General features: G+C 37.1%; 1 protein-coding gene across 6 annotated transcripts in view; it reads left to right on the forward strand.

Moving 5' to 3' along the window:
* The window catches only part of CFAP70 (cilia and flagella associated protein 70), a 67629-nt gene that overhangs the window by 6781 nt on the left and 44748 nt on the right, over window positions 1–16100 (forward strand). For all 6 annotated transcript variants that reach the window (XM_031956514.1, XM_031956513.1, XM_031956516.1 and 3 more), the window contains 6 exons: window positions 97–176; window positions 3643–3819; window positions 4336–4518; window positions 5199–5293; window positions 8074–8173; window positions 12739–12873. In XM_031956514.1, coding sequence (XP_031812374.1) covers window positions 97–176; window positions 3643–3819; window positions 4336–4518; window positions 5199–5293; window positions 8074–8173; window positions 12739–12873 — 770 coding nt within the window. The remainder of the gene's footprint in view (window positions 1–96; window positions 177–3642; window positions 3820–4335; window positions 4519–5198; window positions 5294–8073; window positions 8174–12738; window positions 12874–16100) is intronic.

The following is a 16100-nucleotide window of genomic DNA, read 5'->3' on the forward strand; positions in this document are numbered from 1 at the left end:
GAAAACCAAAATTCAAGCATGATACATTGCTGCCTCTAAATATCTTAACTAAATATCTAAACTTCTGATCTTAATTAATTTTCTTTGTCTTCACAGGAGAATGCACATTTGAAATAATGGCCCCATTACATCCTGTGGTTGGTTCCCCTTTAGAGAATCTTCGACCAGGAGCCAAAGTGAGTGGGTTTAAAATAAAATGATATATTTTTTTCAATTATACTTTTTTTTAAAATAATAACTTTTTATTGACAGAATCCATGCCAGGGTAATTTTTTTACAACATTATCCCTTGCATTCATTTCTGTTCCGATTTTTCCCCTCTCTCCCTCTGCCCCCTCTCCTAGATGGCAAGCAGTCCTATATATGTTAAATGTGTCGCAGTATATCCTAGATACAATATATGTGTGCAGGACTGAACAGTTCTCTTGTTGCACAGGGACAATTGGATTTAGAAGGTAGAAATAACCCAGGAAGAAAAACAAAAATGCAAACAGTTTACATTCATTTCCCAGTGTTCTTTCTTTGGGTGTAACTGCTTCTGTCCATCACTGATCATCTCAATTATACTTAAAAACAATTTTTAACATTCATTTAAAAAATTTTTGAGTTCCAAATGTTTTTCTTTGCTCCTTTAATCTCCATCCTAAGATGGTAAGCAATTTGATATAGGTTATATATGTGTAATCATGCAAAACATATTTCCATAATAGTTATATTGTGAAAGAAGACACAGACCAAAACAAAACAAAAACAAACCATGAAAAAAATAAAGTGAAAATATATGCTTTAGTCTGCATTCAGACTTCATCAGTTTTTTTTTTTTTTTTCTGGAGATGGATAGCATTTTTTCATCATTAGTCCTTTGGAATTGTCTTGGATCATTGCATTGCTGAGAATAGCTAAGTCCAACTTCATAGTTGAATAGTGTACAATATTGCTGTTATTGTATATAGTGTTCTCCTGATTCTTCTTAATGCACTCTGCATCAGTTTGTTCAAATCTTTCAAGGTTTTTCTGAAAACATCCTGCTTGTCATTTCTTATAGTGCAATAATAGTAAGCGGGGTTTTAATACTTTTAAGGTTACTCTGTAATCTTAAACAGCAATTTGTTCAATCTTATTTACTAGTCTTTTTAAATGCAATTTTATTTTGTTTTACAAGAATCTAGTATGATTTGGATTCTTGAAAATATTGTATTGTGCATGGCAACGACAAGATTACATAATGATCAATTCTGATGGCTGTGGCTCTCTTCAACAATGAAATGAGTCAGACCAGTTCCAATTGTTCAGTGATGAAGAGAGCCATCTACACCCAGAGAGAGAATCATGGGAACTAAGTGTGGATCAGAACAGCATTTTCACTCTTGTTTGCTTGCATTTTATTTTTCTTCTCTTTTTTTTTTTCTGGTTTGATTTAATTTCTCTTGTGCGGCAAGATAATTGTATAAATATGTATGCATATATTGGATTTAAGATATATTTTTACCATGTTTAACATATATTGGACTACTTGCCATCTAGGGGAGGGGGCAGGGGAAGGAGAAAAATTGGAACACAAGGTTTTGCCAGGGCTAATGTTGAATAATTGTCCATGCATATATTTTTTTTTTTCTTTTTTTTTTCTTTTTTTATTTAATAGCCTTTTATTTACAGGATATATACATGGGTAACTTTACAGGATTAACAATTGCCAAACCTCCTGTTCCAATTTTTCACCTCTTACCCCCCCCACACCCCCTCCCCCAGATGGCAGGATGACCAGTAGATGTTAAATATATTAAAATATAACTTAGATACACAATAAGTATACGTGACCAAAACATTATTTTGCTGTACAAAAAGAATCAGACTCTGAATTATTGTACAATTAGCTTGTGAAGGAAATCAAAAATGCATGTGTGCATAAATATAGGGATTGGGAATTCAATGTAATGGTTTTTAGTCATCTCCCAGAGCATGCATATATTTTGAAAAATAAAAAGCTTTAATAAAGGGGGAGGGGGGGGAAGAGAATACATGTAGCCAATCTTTAAAAAAAAAAAAAAAGAAAGAAAGAAAATAATTGTACTGTGAACCATTTCCCAGTTGTCTTTCCTTATAATGTCACGGTAGAAGGTATTGTAGAAAGTTTTTAGGCTCTTGCCACCAAGGGCTGGAGTGTGATAGAAGCAACATCTGTTTCACAAAGGTTAGGCTACTTTTTTGTTAATGGGAAGGGAAAGCTTCTTTGTGAATTGATTGGTCTAGGAGTTTGGGTCTAGAATTGTTGCCTGGAGAATCGCTTCAGCCTATAGAAAGCTGAACTATTCTACTCTTATGGGTTCTTGATTGCCAAGCACCTCAACATAGCCTTCTGTCCAGGTCCTACTTCCTGACCAGTGAGGAGGCAGACAGGGCTTGGACCAGTGGACGAATCATAATTGAATCTCCTTTCTATTGTCAAGTAAACTTTGTATTGGATGTTCTATGGTCTATGAATATTTCATTGTATTCCAGTCCTGCCTTGAGACTACAAGGAACTAAGTTAGGCTTGGCCTACTCAGGAGGCAATGCCATACTCTACTGGTACTCACCAAGATCTTCTGGATGAGTTCCCAAACCTACAGTTTCTCTCCCCTTTAATTTTTTGGTTGAAAGAAGGTGGGGGAGGAAGAGGCGATGGATCAACCCTTCACAGCAGTTTTGTTGCAGCTTGCTATTCAAAAGTCTTTTAGTAGAGTTCTTTGTTTTTGTTTTTACTGTGCTACCATTTTGTGGTTATCCCACTGTATCTCAATAAATGTTATTAATGGTCATTAAAACATAAGCAGTCAAAGAATTATGAATAAGAAGAGTTGTAAATATAGAGAGATCCCATATGTCAAGATTTTTAAATCATATTTTGGTTCCCACAATCCCCTTTGAGTTAGTATAATAAGCAACTTTAGGAGTAGTCAGTATAAAGGAACAATAACAGGAAGTAAGATTGCAAAGAGGAACCTAGAAGTCACCTACAGACCATTCCAGATGAAAGGAGCATAATTTGTGAACCATATCATATATTGACATAAAAATCACATCTTAGGAAGCTTTGTTGAGTCAGGGGAACCCATCTGGGCCTATGATATGTAAATGGGAAACCCATCTGGACCTGTGATATGTAAATCCCAGGCAAGTTCCAGACCAGCAGAACCCTAAATGTTACTGAAAACTCTTGAGATGAAATAGATCTGTTCATTTTAAAGTTTTATTGACAACTTTGAGATGACAAGAATATGTTACCATAATTAACTTTCAGGTGACACAGAAAAGAGTTAGTTTGTTTCCCTCCTAAACTATAAAAATGAGATTCTAAACTCCTGTCCCCCAGGTATTCTTCTATGTCCATCAGGTCCATTTTACTAAGAGTTCCCAACTTTAAACCAATATTGTGTTTCTCAACCCATTTTGTTCCCCATCACTCTGTTACTGCACCCCCTGCTTTTTCATCGCTTGTCTATTCTTTCTGTGCAGCTCTTGCCTCCTTTGAACCTCATTAGTGTGACTGAAGTCTCACTCCCCATTGCCATCCTGATTGTCCTGGTGAGATCAGTTAGATTAAAAACATACAAATCTAAAACATTATTATGATTATTTCAATTTCACCTTCTTTTTCTTCAGTGTTGTCTTGAGGTAACAGTATCTGTCTCAGAGGCATTACTGACTACAGCCCAGATATTGGGTGGGAACCTTTTAAAGGTGACTTTAGAGGCTGCCTATTCTGTGCCTGAGAGTTTTGTGATCACAGGACCTCAACAAAATTATATGGTTGGTTTGCAAGTTCCATCAATTGGAGAGGTAAGGATGTGACACTATATTTCATTTAGGTATGAGTTTTGTCTCATTTATATTATGTTTCTGTGCATAGTTATTTCTTACAAGCCCAAGAAGAAATGCCTTCTTCTAATAAATGGCCTTGTCTCTAGGTTCAGATTCCTCCAAATGAATCTCATTTTTATTTTTTCTATATTTAGAAAGCATTCTCTTGGTTAATTTGATTGGGATAGAATTAAATTAGTCAATTAAGTAATATCATTAATTTTTTATTTAAATGTCTCAACTACATTTACTATCCCTATAATTATTTGTGGGTTTTGTTTACATATTATTAATATTACATATTATTAATATTTTTTACTTTATATGTATTTACATTTTCAATTTGTTTTCTGTAACTATGGAAGATATCAGTGGGGGAATGAGCATCCTCTATTTACTTCTTTATTTGTTAAAGCTTCTAATGTTTTTCTGTTGCAAATTAATTTCCTTTTAATAACATTATTTTTTATTAAAAATGGAATTTATTTTCTATAGAAAGACTATCCCATATTCTTCAGAAGTGGAATCCTAAAACTTGGTGGGGAAAGGGAACCGGTTCCCCGGCCCAAAAAATGGCCTATTTCCAACATCCTGGCACCAGGAGCTCAGTACATTCCTGATTCTTTCATTACTGGTGGTCCTTATGTTGAGGAAGATGGCGAACTCAACAATCCAGAGGTGAGAAAGGTTGAATATATAATATCTGTTCAGTTGAAGATGAACAAAGGGTAACCTGAATTCAGATGTCACTTCATACATTTACTAGTTAACTTTTGTGTATATCAATCAACTCCCTAAAATATCTACTTAGTTATAGCCGAATCAGAATTATAGATCCATGATGTATCACCAAAGCTTAAGGACTTTTTTTTTTTTTTTAAATAAAGGAGTTGGCAAATAGAAAGGATAAATATCAGTCTGAGCATAGACACAGACATGTTTCTTGCATTTTCTTTCCTATGATCATTCTTGTGAAAAATTCATATTTCAGTCACATGCTCTCTCTCTTCCCTCCCTTCCCTCCCCACTTCTCTCTGTTTCTCTCCACACACATATATATGCATACATATACATACATTTATATTCTCTCTCTCTCTCTCTCTCTCTTCTGATGAGGCAAAATCAGGATTAAGTGACACACAGCTAATAAGTGTCAGTTGTCTGAGACCAGATTTGTCACTGGGTCCCCCTGACTCCTAAGCTGGTACTCTTTCCACTGTGTTACTTTGTTGCCTCCTGCATATATTTTATGTGGGATCATTTTTGCTATGAAGGACCCTGGACAGAGATGTTAATTCATGTTGGGAACATAGTATTGGCAATTGTAGTCTGAGGCCTCCAAATTGGTCATTTTCTAGGACAAAGACTTCAGAAACCAAGCAGAAATTTCAAAGAAAAGAATCGTTTGGGATTTGGAAAGTCGCTGCTACCTTGATCCTCCAGCAGTTGCCAAGTAATGTATCTGGCTAAGAAACAAATCTGTGTTAATTTGATTTAGGGGCCATTAAGTTGTTTTGAATTTTGTTTTTTTTTCTTCCTATCTCACAAAGTTCCTGGCCTTTTAGAGCAAGGCTAAATTGAGAGGTAGGGATTTGGGTTTAAAGAACTCTAGCAAATGTTTGTTGTGTATATGTATCTCAATGGATGTCTCTAATTTTTGCAATACCATGGAATAGGAGAATATTCTTTTGGAACACAGTATATTTGTTGCTATTTTCTTTTTTAATTTTAATTTTTAATTCTGAATTTAAATACTCACACAAAAAGAACATACATATAACAGAATGCAAAAAGAGGATTTTCTATGAAGCCATAAATGTCTATTCCATATCACATTTTAAAAACATATAAGAAATTCCATATTACTTTCAAAACTGTGCTTTCTGTTCTTTTTTGTCCATTTAAAATTTTTTTCAGTGGTTCTTTTTTGGTATTAGTATTGCAAACTCTTTTCTTGCCCACCACCAATTATTAAGAAAAAGAAAGAATAAAAAGGTATAACAAAGTCACAGAAAATGAAGCTGCATAGTAGGTCATATCCAAAAACGTGCATAATACATGTTTGGGCTGCTAGGTGGTACACAGGGTCTTAGTTCAGCTCCACCTCAGATACTCACAAGCTGTAAGAAAATCACTTAACTTCTGTCTGCCTCAGTTTCCTCAATGATAAAAGGAGGATCATAATAGGCTCCCACCTCCCAGAATTGTGAGGATCAGATGAGGCCATGTTTATAAAGTGTTTGACACAGTTCTTGCCACATAGTACCTTCTGTGTCAGTGCTCGCTATTCATTCATTCATTCATTCATTACCTTGTATCCCTCACCTTGCTGTAAGTAACATAAAGAGAAAACAACTAAAAGACATGGTTGGAGCTTAAATCAACTTCATTTGAAGAGACAGAAAAAACTTGCTGAGGCTAAATTTTAATAATATTTGAAAGATCATGGAGAACAGAAGAGATGCCCGACAGATTGGAGAAGAGCAAATAGTGCTTCAGTTTTCAAAAAGGACAAGCAAAGAGATCACAAGCTATAGTCATTGGGTTTGACTACAATTCTTGACAGAATTACAGAATATATGTATATTTTAGTCTGCTTTTTAAATTTAAAATATTTTATTATTTTATAAAAGAGAGATGCCATTGGTTACATACTGATCAGAGTTCTTAAGTTTTTCAGAGTTTTTTTTTTTTTTTTTCTTTATGATGCTGTTGCACTTGACTAAATTTTTTTTTCCAGGTCTACTCATGTTGCTCTTCATCAATTTGTATTATCCAGGATTCTTTTAAATTCTGTTTTCTATTTCTTACACAACAATAATCTTCCATTACCTACACATTCATAATTTGTTGAAGCATTTTCTGCTTCTCCAAGAGACAATCTAAGTCACTCCCTTAGAGTGACCCTCTTTTCTTTCTTTCTCTTTCTTTCTCTTTTCTTTCCTTTTCTTTTCTTTTTTTTTTTCTTTTCATTCTTTCCCCATCAGTTTCAGAAAGTCTGTATGGCTTACAGTTCTTCCCTCCCAACCACTATCTCCTTTCTCTTAACTCCTTTCTTTTCCCTATTGCTGTTTGAGCTTTTAGGGATAACTTTGGAGTTGAGTTGAAAATATTTCTGTGCTAAACTCTTTAATTATGTCTATGTTCAACCCTCTTTTGTCTGTGTCAGATAATACTTGAATTCATTTCATGACTTCTTTTCCTCTGCTCCTCCTTCCATGTTTTTATGATCTTTTCAACTACTTTATGAGCAATAGCTAGTTCCCTACCTTTTTTCTACCTTCCTTTCTCTCCCAACACCTATTTTTTTTAAAGCATAACTCAGTTCCCTATGAAGACATTAAGGCTCTGATGTTTTACTTATTTCTCCTTGTAATGGAATATTAGCTCTATATCATCATACCTTCCCTTCCAATTGGTTAAATAAATTTACCTTTTTAGATTCTCTTGACAACTGTGTTCAAATTTCAAAGTTCCTACTCAGCTATAGCTTTTTTTCATCAGAAATTCTTTAAATTTCTGTCCTCCTCTCCTCCATTAAAGATCAAATTTTCTTCTGTAGGATTATATTTAACTTTCTTTGGCAAATTAATCTTGGCAGCAAATCTATATTTTTGTCTTTTAGATTATTGTATTCCAAAATATCCTCTTCTCTGTAATAGAAGCTACCAGGTTTTGTGTGATCTTGTGTTTCCTTGGTTATTTCTGGATGTTTGCAGTATTTTATTTTTCTTTGATGTAGGACCTCTAGATTATGGATTGTGATTTTGGGCACATGATTTTCCTAGACCTATTTCTCACTGCAGTGACAATTTAAGTTTGTGTTCATTCTGTCTCATGGACATTGTATACAATGATGGAGAGCATATCTCAGGTCTATGCGTAGATCATTATGTTATAATTATTCTTGCTTTGCCTTTTTTTTAAGTAAATATTTTGATTGAGTTAATGGGGTTAAACGGTTGATTTGATAAATGGGAAATACACTGGTGGGGACTTGGGAGCTAAAGTTAGGAAAATAACTATCCTCCAGAGTTATCCCTAGAAACCTGAGTTGATTGTGGCCATGCCCTTCTCCCAAGAACTCTCCCCCCCATCTCATCTCCACCCCAACCTCATCCACCAGTGTGAAAACAGATTTAGTGAATGAGCCAACTCAGAAAGAGAGCTTAGAGAGAGAAATCAACTTTACTAAAACTGGCTTTACATAGCTGTCTCTTTTTTGTCTTGTAGTTTTCAGAAACGAATTGCAGATTGCCGTTTCTGGCCAGTGGAGATAACAAGAATTCCCATAATTCCTGTGATCAAAGGGAAATCTGCAAAAGTTGATAAGGTATGTGTTCAAGTTAATTTGCTTACATGGGAAATGCAGTTATATAACATAAGATTTGTCATACTGAGTTCATTATTCATTTAGTTCATTATTCTATCTCTGATTCTGATATCAAAGGACTTGTTTTTTTTTTTAATTTTTGAGTTCTAGATTTTCTCTCTTATCTCTAGCCACAATTAAGAAACCACTTGTGGTTATGCAAAACATTTCCATAAAAGTCCAATTTTTACATTTGTTTTTAAATTTTTTGCAAAGGGCATTTTGAGAGGGGACATATTTGTCCTTTTTGATGTCAGCTTTAAAAGAATAGAAATTTACTATTTTACCCTTAATAACTTAAATGTATTTATTATCCATATATTTGTCTTCCTTTTGAGTCTAATTTTTTATCTACATTCTTATCAGAGTAACATAATTCATAAGTTTGCTATTATTACATAAGTTTTCACTTCCTTTTATTTTCTTAAATTTACTTCCTTCAAATGCCAATGTGGTTTTTTTTTTTTTTTTCTAATTTTGGTGTTCTAGGATTTGATAATTAAGTCTTTCTTCACCTAATCATAATGTTTATTGATGAAATTGAGGTAGCAATACCTAGTTCAAAATAAACATGTGACAAATTCACAATGGCCATTCTCTTTGGCAGAGTTAGCAAGGAAAAAGACAAGTTCTCTTGGGGAATTAACTAGGAGAAAGGAAATACTCCATGAGGTGAGAGTAAGCCATTCATTGACTGGCAGATTAGACTGACCAGAGTTAGCTAGAATAAGGAGAAAGGCACCATTAAAGGGAAGCACTATAATGGGCTGAGTCCTGAAAAGAACTTAGCAAAGATCTTCATCATAAGCTGATCTTTTGTAGGGGAAATAGAGCCTTGAGGCGTTTAGTTTCAGGTGTAAAGGCATGAAACTCAAGAAGGAGGGGTCAAGGAGCCAGACAGAAAGTATCTGACAGACCAGGTCCCAGACCTTTCTAAAGATCTGCTAATTATTATTTCAAAGGTTGTTTAAAGATACTCAGAGGTTGAGAGATGGACAGTGCGTTCTAGAGTTGCGTTCTAGAAAGTCTGGGAATTATTTGATAATAGCTTCTTCCTGACAGGGGAAGAGAATAAAACACATCAATAAAACCTCCAAGATTTCACTAGAATTTCAAGAAAAACTGAGACATCTCACTTGGATGTTCTTCCTATTTCATCTTAGGTACCTTAAGCACATTGGATTTTACTACTCTGAATGATGTGCTGAAATTTGGAAGAGAAAGCTATGAAGGAATGTGTTGCATTAGGAAAAGTCCCACTTCTTTTCCTGATCTGTCTTTGTTTTCAAAGTTTAAAATGCCTTGATAAATGGAAAATGATTTCATGACTTAGGATGATCAAAGAAATGGACAGGCACCTGTCATCTGAAAACAGATTTTTGAAATTAAGATTTCTACTTTTGAAAGATAAATTGTTGAGTGGGGATATAATTGAACTTTATGAAATCATAAATGATGTGATTTACTCTCTCTCCCTGTCAGGAAGAAACATATAGAATAATGGGAAATTAGAGTATTGTTAATTCATCCATCCTCTTCCAATCTAGTTAGCATCTTTAAAGACATTCACAACCATCTTTGAGACAACCCTGATGGTGACTTAACTTTCCCAGACTGTCTTATTCCCTTAAGTTAAAAGTCATAATGTAAACTTTATCAATCATAATTGTATACAAAAAGGAAGTTTGCTTTCCATGACTATGTCGATTGGCATATTTTTAGATAGGACTGGGACCTGGTCTACCAGTGCTTTCTGTCTAGCTCTTTGACCCCTCCTTCTTGAATTCACATCTTTGCACCTGAGGTTAACCCGCAAGGCTCTATTTTCCCTATTAAAAGATCAATTTATGGTGAAAATCTTTGCTAAATTCTCTCCAGGACTGTGAGGTTCTTTCTCTCTCTCACAGTGCTTTGCCTTTAATGGTGCCTTTCTCCTTACTCTAGCTAACTGATCAGTATACCTTCCTGTCTGCTTGTGGTCTGCCATCACAAGGATAATTGAAGGCTTTTATCTTTGGCTTTTGATGAATGGCCTGAGTCTTCCAGTAGTACATATTTCCTAGCTACCACATTAAAATCATCGTGGACAAAATGCTGCAGTCTGTTAGCATGCACCATGTCTTTTTCCTTGCTTTTTGGGCCACTCACATTTTTGATTCTCTGGAGATTGGTGTTATTCTATACCAATTATCATCACCAAGAGAATGGTGGCTTTAAAAAATAAGTAAAGTTGGGATTGTTGAAAGAACTATATCATTTTCAAGTGTAGTCCAGCCTACATTCTTCCCCCATGCACATCTGAGTTCAGCTTATGATCCATCTGCAGAGACTGTCTGCAGCTAGGTAGTACAGTGAATGAAGTGCTGAGCTAGAGTCAGAACAACCTGAATTCAAATCCGGCCTCAGACACTAACTAGCTGTGTGATGCTGGACAAGTTAGTTAACCCTGTTTGCCTCAATTTCCTCATCTATAAAGTGAACTGGAGAAGGAACGACAAACCCCTCCAGAATCTTTGCCAAGAAAACCCCAAATGAAGAATTGGACATGGCTGAAATGACTGAATAACAAGAAGAAACTGATATGTATCGATACATTAACTCATCTAGTTATGTGTTATATTCAATACAATAGGCACTCTTCATTCCACTTGATTTTTCTGGACTAAATGATTTGTCTTATCTCTTTTGAGAAGTTATAGAGTATATTGAGGAGAACATTTAGTATTTGATACTTTGATGCCATTAGTAAGGTCAGCCATACACAGGAGCTTATCTAGAAGATTTCACCATCCATAGGAAAACCCTCTTTCTGTTTGGACATTGCTATGACCATTGGAAATACTTTACACATTAGTAAAATAATAAGAACATTCAGAAACTTGTAATAAGAACACTGAAGGGCTGATGTAATATAATATAAAGATTCGTTGAAAGAACTGAGATGTTTACTTTGGAGAAAAGAATATATAAAGGGGACATTTCAAGTATTTGAATGGTTGTCATGTGGAAGAGGGAATAATAGATTTGTTCTGTTTAGCTCCAGAAGGTAGAACCAAGCATAATGGGCCAGAGCTGCACATAATTGAGTTCTGTTTAAAGTCATGGAGAACTTGTTTTAGAATTAGAACTGCCCAAAAATGTCCCTAAGCGGATTAGATGCCTTAGGAGGGAGCGAACCTCTTTTACTGGAGATCTTTGAAAAGAGAATCATTGACCACTTCTCAGGCATGGGATGAACAAATGGGATTTTTTTTCTAACTCCAAAATTCTATGACTCTTTGTGCCTTGGGTGATAATGATCATTAAATATTGGTTGAAGATGCTTTTTTTTTTTTTTAAACACTCTCAGCTCCATCCCAGGTTTTTTTTTTTTTTTTTTTTTTTTTTGTTAGAGCATTTTCCCTTTGGTAATCACCACAGATTGGAGCACCAGATCTATTTAAGCAATTAACATTAATTAGCTTTTGCAAAAAGATCTTTACTGCAAAGGCATAGCAAGAATTAAAGTTAGGAGGCATTTTCCTCTAAGCATCCAGGGACACATTATCCCTAAACCACCTTAGTTCTTAGGGAGTGTAGGCTTAAAGTTAAAGCAGTTTACACATAGCATTGACCCCCACCAAATTCACTTCCGAATAAGACTGGTCAATAAATGGATAAGTCTACATCTCTGCTACTGCTGAGCTAGGTCAAGCAGGATACTTCAAGGCCTTGGCTTCTACCTTACCGTGCTTGACCTCCTGCAAATCCCAGTATGCATTCCAGCTCCCAGATGGAGGGAAGAGTTAAAATCTTACTTCCTCTTTTCCCACTGAGAGCTCACAACAGTCTTTATTGTCTCTTCTGAACACAGCCAAAGGTCAAAGAAGTAAGAAATTTATTTTGTGTGATTGAATGGCTAATGCCTTTTGAATGTGCCCCAATTCCCATTCAACAGCCAACCTATAATATCCTCACTTTGTGGGTTAGCAGATGGCAATCAGTTACAGAGTGGGTACGTGTGCTCAGAATCTGGAGACAGAGCCTTGCCATTAGACAATATCACACTGTTCCCAAAGCAGGTTCCCAGCCCTTCCATGTGGATGGACTGGTGCCAGGGAGAGCATACCACATGTGTCTTGCCCATGACACTCTACTCTCTGAACTCCCTTTACATCTTCAAGGGGGTAGTCTGCCAGCTGTTAGGCAGCATGTTCCACTTTTGGATAATTCTAAATGATGGGGATTTTTGCAACATTTAGACTAAATTTATCCCTCTGTAGCTTCCCCTTGTAACAACTGGTTCTGCCCTCTGGGGCTGAACAGAAAAAGTCTGATCCTCCTTCATACAATATCTCCTCAAATAATTGAAAATGGCTATCAAGTATTGGAAGGTCTATCTGCACAACAGATGGAAGAACTATGAGCATTCAATGGGTAGAAGTTACAGAAAAGCAAATTCCTTCAGGGCCTTGGCTTTTGAAACAAAAGGAATTCAACGACATCGATTCATATGACTAATAGTTTTTCTGGATTTTTTTCTTCAGACTGAGGATGAAGCACAAGTTTTCTTTCATGGTGTGGCCTATGTTAATATGGTCCCTTTGTTGTATCCCGGTGTGAAGAGAATCCGAGGAGCTTACCGTGTTTATCCTTATGCAGATGGTATAGTATATGAGAAGGTAAAAAAATAACTTCATGATATATGTCTTCTATATTATCATTAATGAGGAAAGCATCTTGTAAAACTTAAAATGCTAAAGAAATATGAATTATCATTATATCAGAATTTTCACATTGTCTGCAAGAATGCACATTTTTTTAAGCAAAGGATTTTGGAAGTATTTTTTACTCTTGGAATATTGTTATACAGTGATATCAACATTAAAGAATAAGAGAAAGATCTTAAGTACACTGGATAAGATTCTCTGTTAAGAATCTGTAGAAAGATAAATGAAAATTGCATAAGATGAAAGCATGGATGATTTGTGGTCTGCAAGGAAGGACAAACACAGACTAATTTTCGAAGTTGAGGTTATGGGACATTTAAAAATTCAGGAATAAATAAATATCATGGAAAAATTATTTGTCACAGTGCAATTCAATAAGCATTTATTAAATTAATCTGGCCAGGAATCTTTCTCCTGAGGTCTAATCCCTTACCACCTACCTGTTGGACATTTGGAACTAAATATCTCTTTGACGTCTCAAACTCAACATTTCCAAAATAGATCCTTCTCCCCCAACCTCCCTTCTTCCAAATTTCCCCTTGTTGAGGCCCCACCTCCCATCTGCTCACTCAGGTTTGGAACCCTTGTCTCATTTTTAGCTCTCTGATCTTCTAAAACCCACATAGCCAGTCGTTCTCAAATCCTGATTTATTTTTCTTTCCTTTTTCCTTCTCTTCCTATTATGGGCCAGAATTCTGTACTTGAAACAAGGATTCTTACAAAGTTCTTTCTAAGTGGAATTGATGAGATAATGGTTATCTAGTTTAGCATAGTGATTAATAGTTCTCTAAGTTCAGTATAATTGATTTAATCTTACAACAAATAGTGGTTCCCTAGTAATATAATGATTGGTTTATACTCCATATACTGTAAATGATCTAATTATAATAGAGCATATAAACTGGGACAAACTCAGCCAGGGTCAGACACGGAGAAAACAGAAGACTGGAGGCAGGAGCTCAAGCTCTCGAAGCCAAGGAGAGACATTCCCTCCATCTCATACCACCGTGGCAGGCTTGTCCTCCTGCTTCCCCCACTGAGACCAAAGCCCATCTGAAGGCCACAAAGAAGCTAGCTGGGCCCCAGGCAAGGAAACTAGACTGTGAAGGAGAAAATAAAGAATTTGAACTTTAACACCGCTTATTCTCGTGGTGATTACTAAATTGAAACAAGGCTGGTCCAGAGACCTCTAGAAAACCAACCAGAACACTACATTTTGGCACCCATGGGGCCCAGCATTTGTTTCAGCAAAGTAATCACCACGAGAATAGCCAGGGATAAAGTCCAAATCCTTTATTGCCTCCTTGCCTGGGGCCTGGGCTAGCTTGGTCTCAGTGGAGGAAATGCAGGAGGACAGGCCAGCTACTATGGTGGTGTGAGATGGAGTGAATCTCTCTGAGTCCGAGGGTTTGTGCTTCAGCCTGCAACCATGACAAAGGTGGACCATGGAATGAATCTGTCTCTGAGTCTGACCCTGGCTGAGTTTGTCCCAGCTTATATGAAGTATACTGAGTATAAACCAATCATTATATCACTAGGAAACCATTATTTGTTGTAAGATTATATCAATCATACTGAACTTAGAGAACTATTAATCACCATGCTAAACTGGATAACCATTGTCTCATCAATTCCATTGAGTTAGCACCTTGTAAGAATCCTTGTTTCAAGTACAAAGTTCTGTCCCATAATACCTTCCCTCCCCTTTCTTGTTCCCTTCCCTTCCCTGTTCTCTTCCCTTCTCTTCTCTGTTCTCTTCCCTGTTCCCTCCCCCTTCTTTTCCCTTTTCCCTTCCCTTCTTTTCCTTTCCCTTCTCTTTCATTTTTCCTTTCCCTTTTTCTTCTCTTTCCTTTTCTTCCTTTCTTTTTCTCTTTGTTTTTTCCTTTCATTTTCCCTTTCCTTCCCTTCCCTTTTCTTATTTTCTCTTTTCCTTTCCTTCCTTTCTCTTTCTCTTTCCCTTTCCTGCTTTCTCTTTCCCTTCCCTTTCCTTTTATTCCTTTCCCTTTCTTTTCTGCTTTCTCTTTCCCTTCCCTTTCCTTTTATTCCTTTCCCTTCCTTTCTCTTTCCCTTTTTTCCCTTTTCCTTTTCCCTTCCCTTTTCTTTTTTCCATCCCTCCCTTCCCCTCCTCACCCCTCCCTTCCCTTATTTTCCCCTCCTCTCTCCATCCCTCCCCTCCCCTCCCCTTCCTTCTTTTACCTTCCTTTCCCCTTCCCTTCCCCTTCCCCTTCCCTTCCCCTTCTCTTCTCTTTTCTTTCCTTTTCTTCCCTTCCCTTCCCCTTCCCCTTCCCCTTCCCCTTTCCCTTCCCCTTCCCCTTCCCCTTCCCTTTCTCCTTCCCCTTCCCCTTTCCCTTCCCCTTCTCTTTCCCTTTCCCCTTCTTCCCCTTCTTCTCCTTGTCATTTTGTTTCACTCAAGCCAGAAATGCAGTGGCTACTCACAGACCTTGTCCCAGTTTGATTGGCATGCGTGCATTGTCCTACTCTATTTCTGACCTGGGTGGTCCCCCCTTCTTGGGGGCTTGCCATACTAATGTTTAACTTAGTACAGACATTCACTTGGTTCAAGAGATCCTTCAGCCTCAATCTTCTCAGTAGCAGGAATTGCTGATGGGTCCCCCGTACTTGGCAGAAGTTTTGCATTCTAACTCTGAACCATCTCCTCACTAATAAAGCCTCCCTTCTGTTCAAGCTCTCATTACCTCTTGTCTAGTGCAAGAGCCTCCCAGTTGGTCTCCCTGAGTAGTCCCTTCCCATTCCAATAATTCCTTTGCAGCCACTACAGTGACTTCTGAAGTACCCGTCTGATCATGCTTCCCTTCCCTTCCTGCCTCGGACCCCAATCAGACCTTTATCCCACCTGTGCAGCTTTATCACACACTGTGCCTGGACTCTGTGGTCCAGCCACATCGCCGCCTTGTTGCTCCTCACGCATGCTGCTCCCTCTATGCTTTTTCCCTGACTGTCCCCTATGTCTAGGATGTAGTCTGCTCCGGCACCCTTCAAGATTCAGCCTTCTGCAGCAAAGTAGTGAGGGCCTGCCTCCTTCCCCTCGAGCTCTCCTTGTATCTGCTTTGTGTGTCTTACATAGCATGCCCTTTGGGCAACCCTCCCAGTTCCCATATTCCATCCCACCCTCCATGGAGAGGCTACCTCAAGTGTAAATTATTCTATCGGGGTGAATC

This window comes from Sarcophilus harrisii, chromosome 2 (genome assembly GCF_902635505.1).
Source record: "Sarcophilus harrisii chromosome 2, mSarHar1.11, whole genome shotgun sequence".
NCBI classification, from domain to species: domain Eukaryota; kingdom Metazoa; phylum Chordata; class Mammalia; order Dasyuromorphia; family Dasyuridae; genus Sarcophilus; species Sarcophilus harrisii.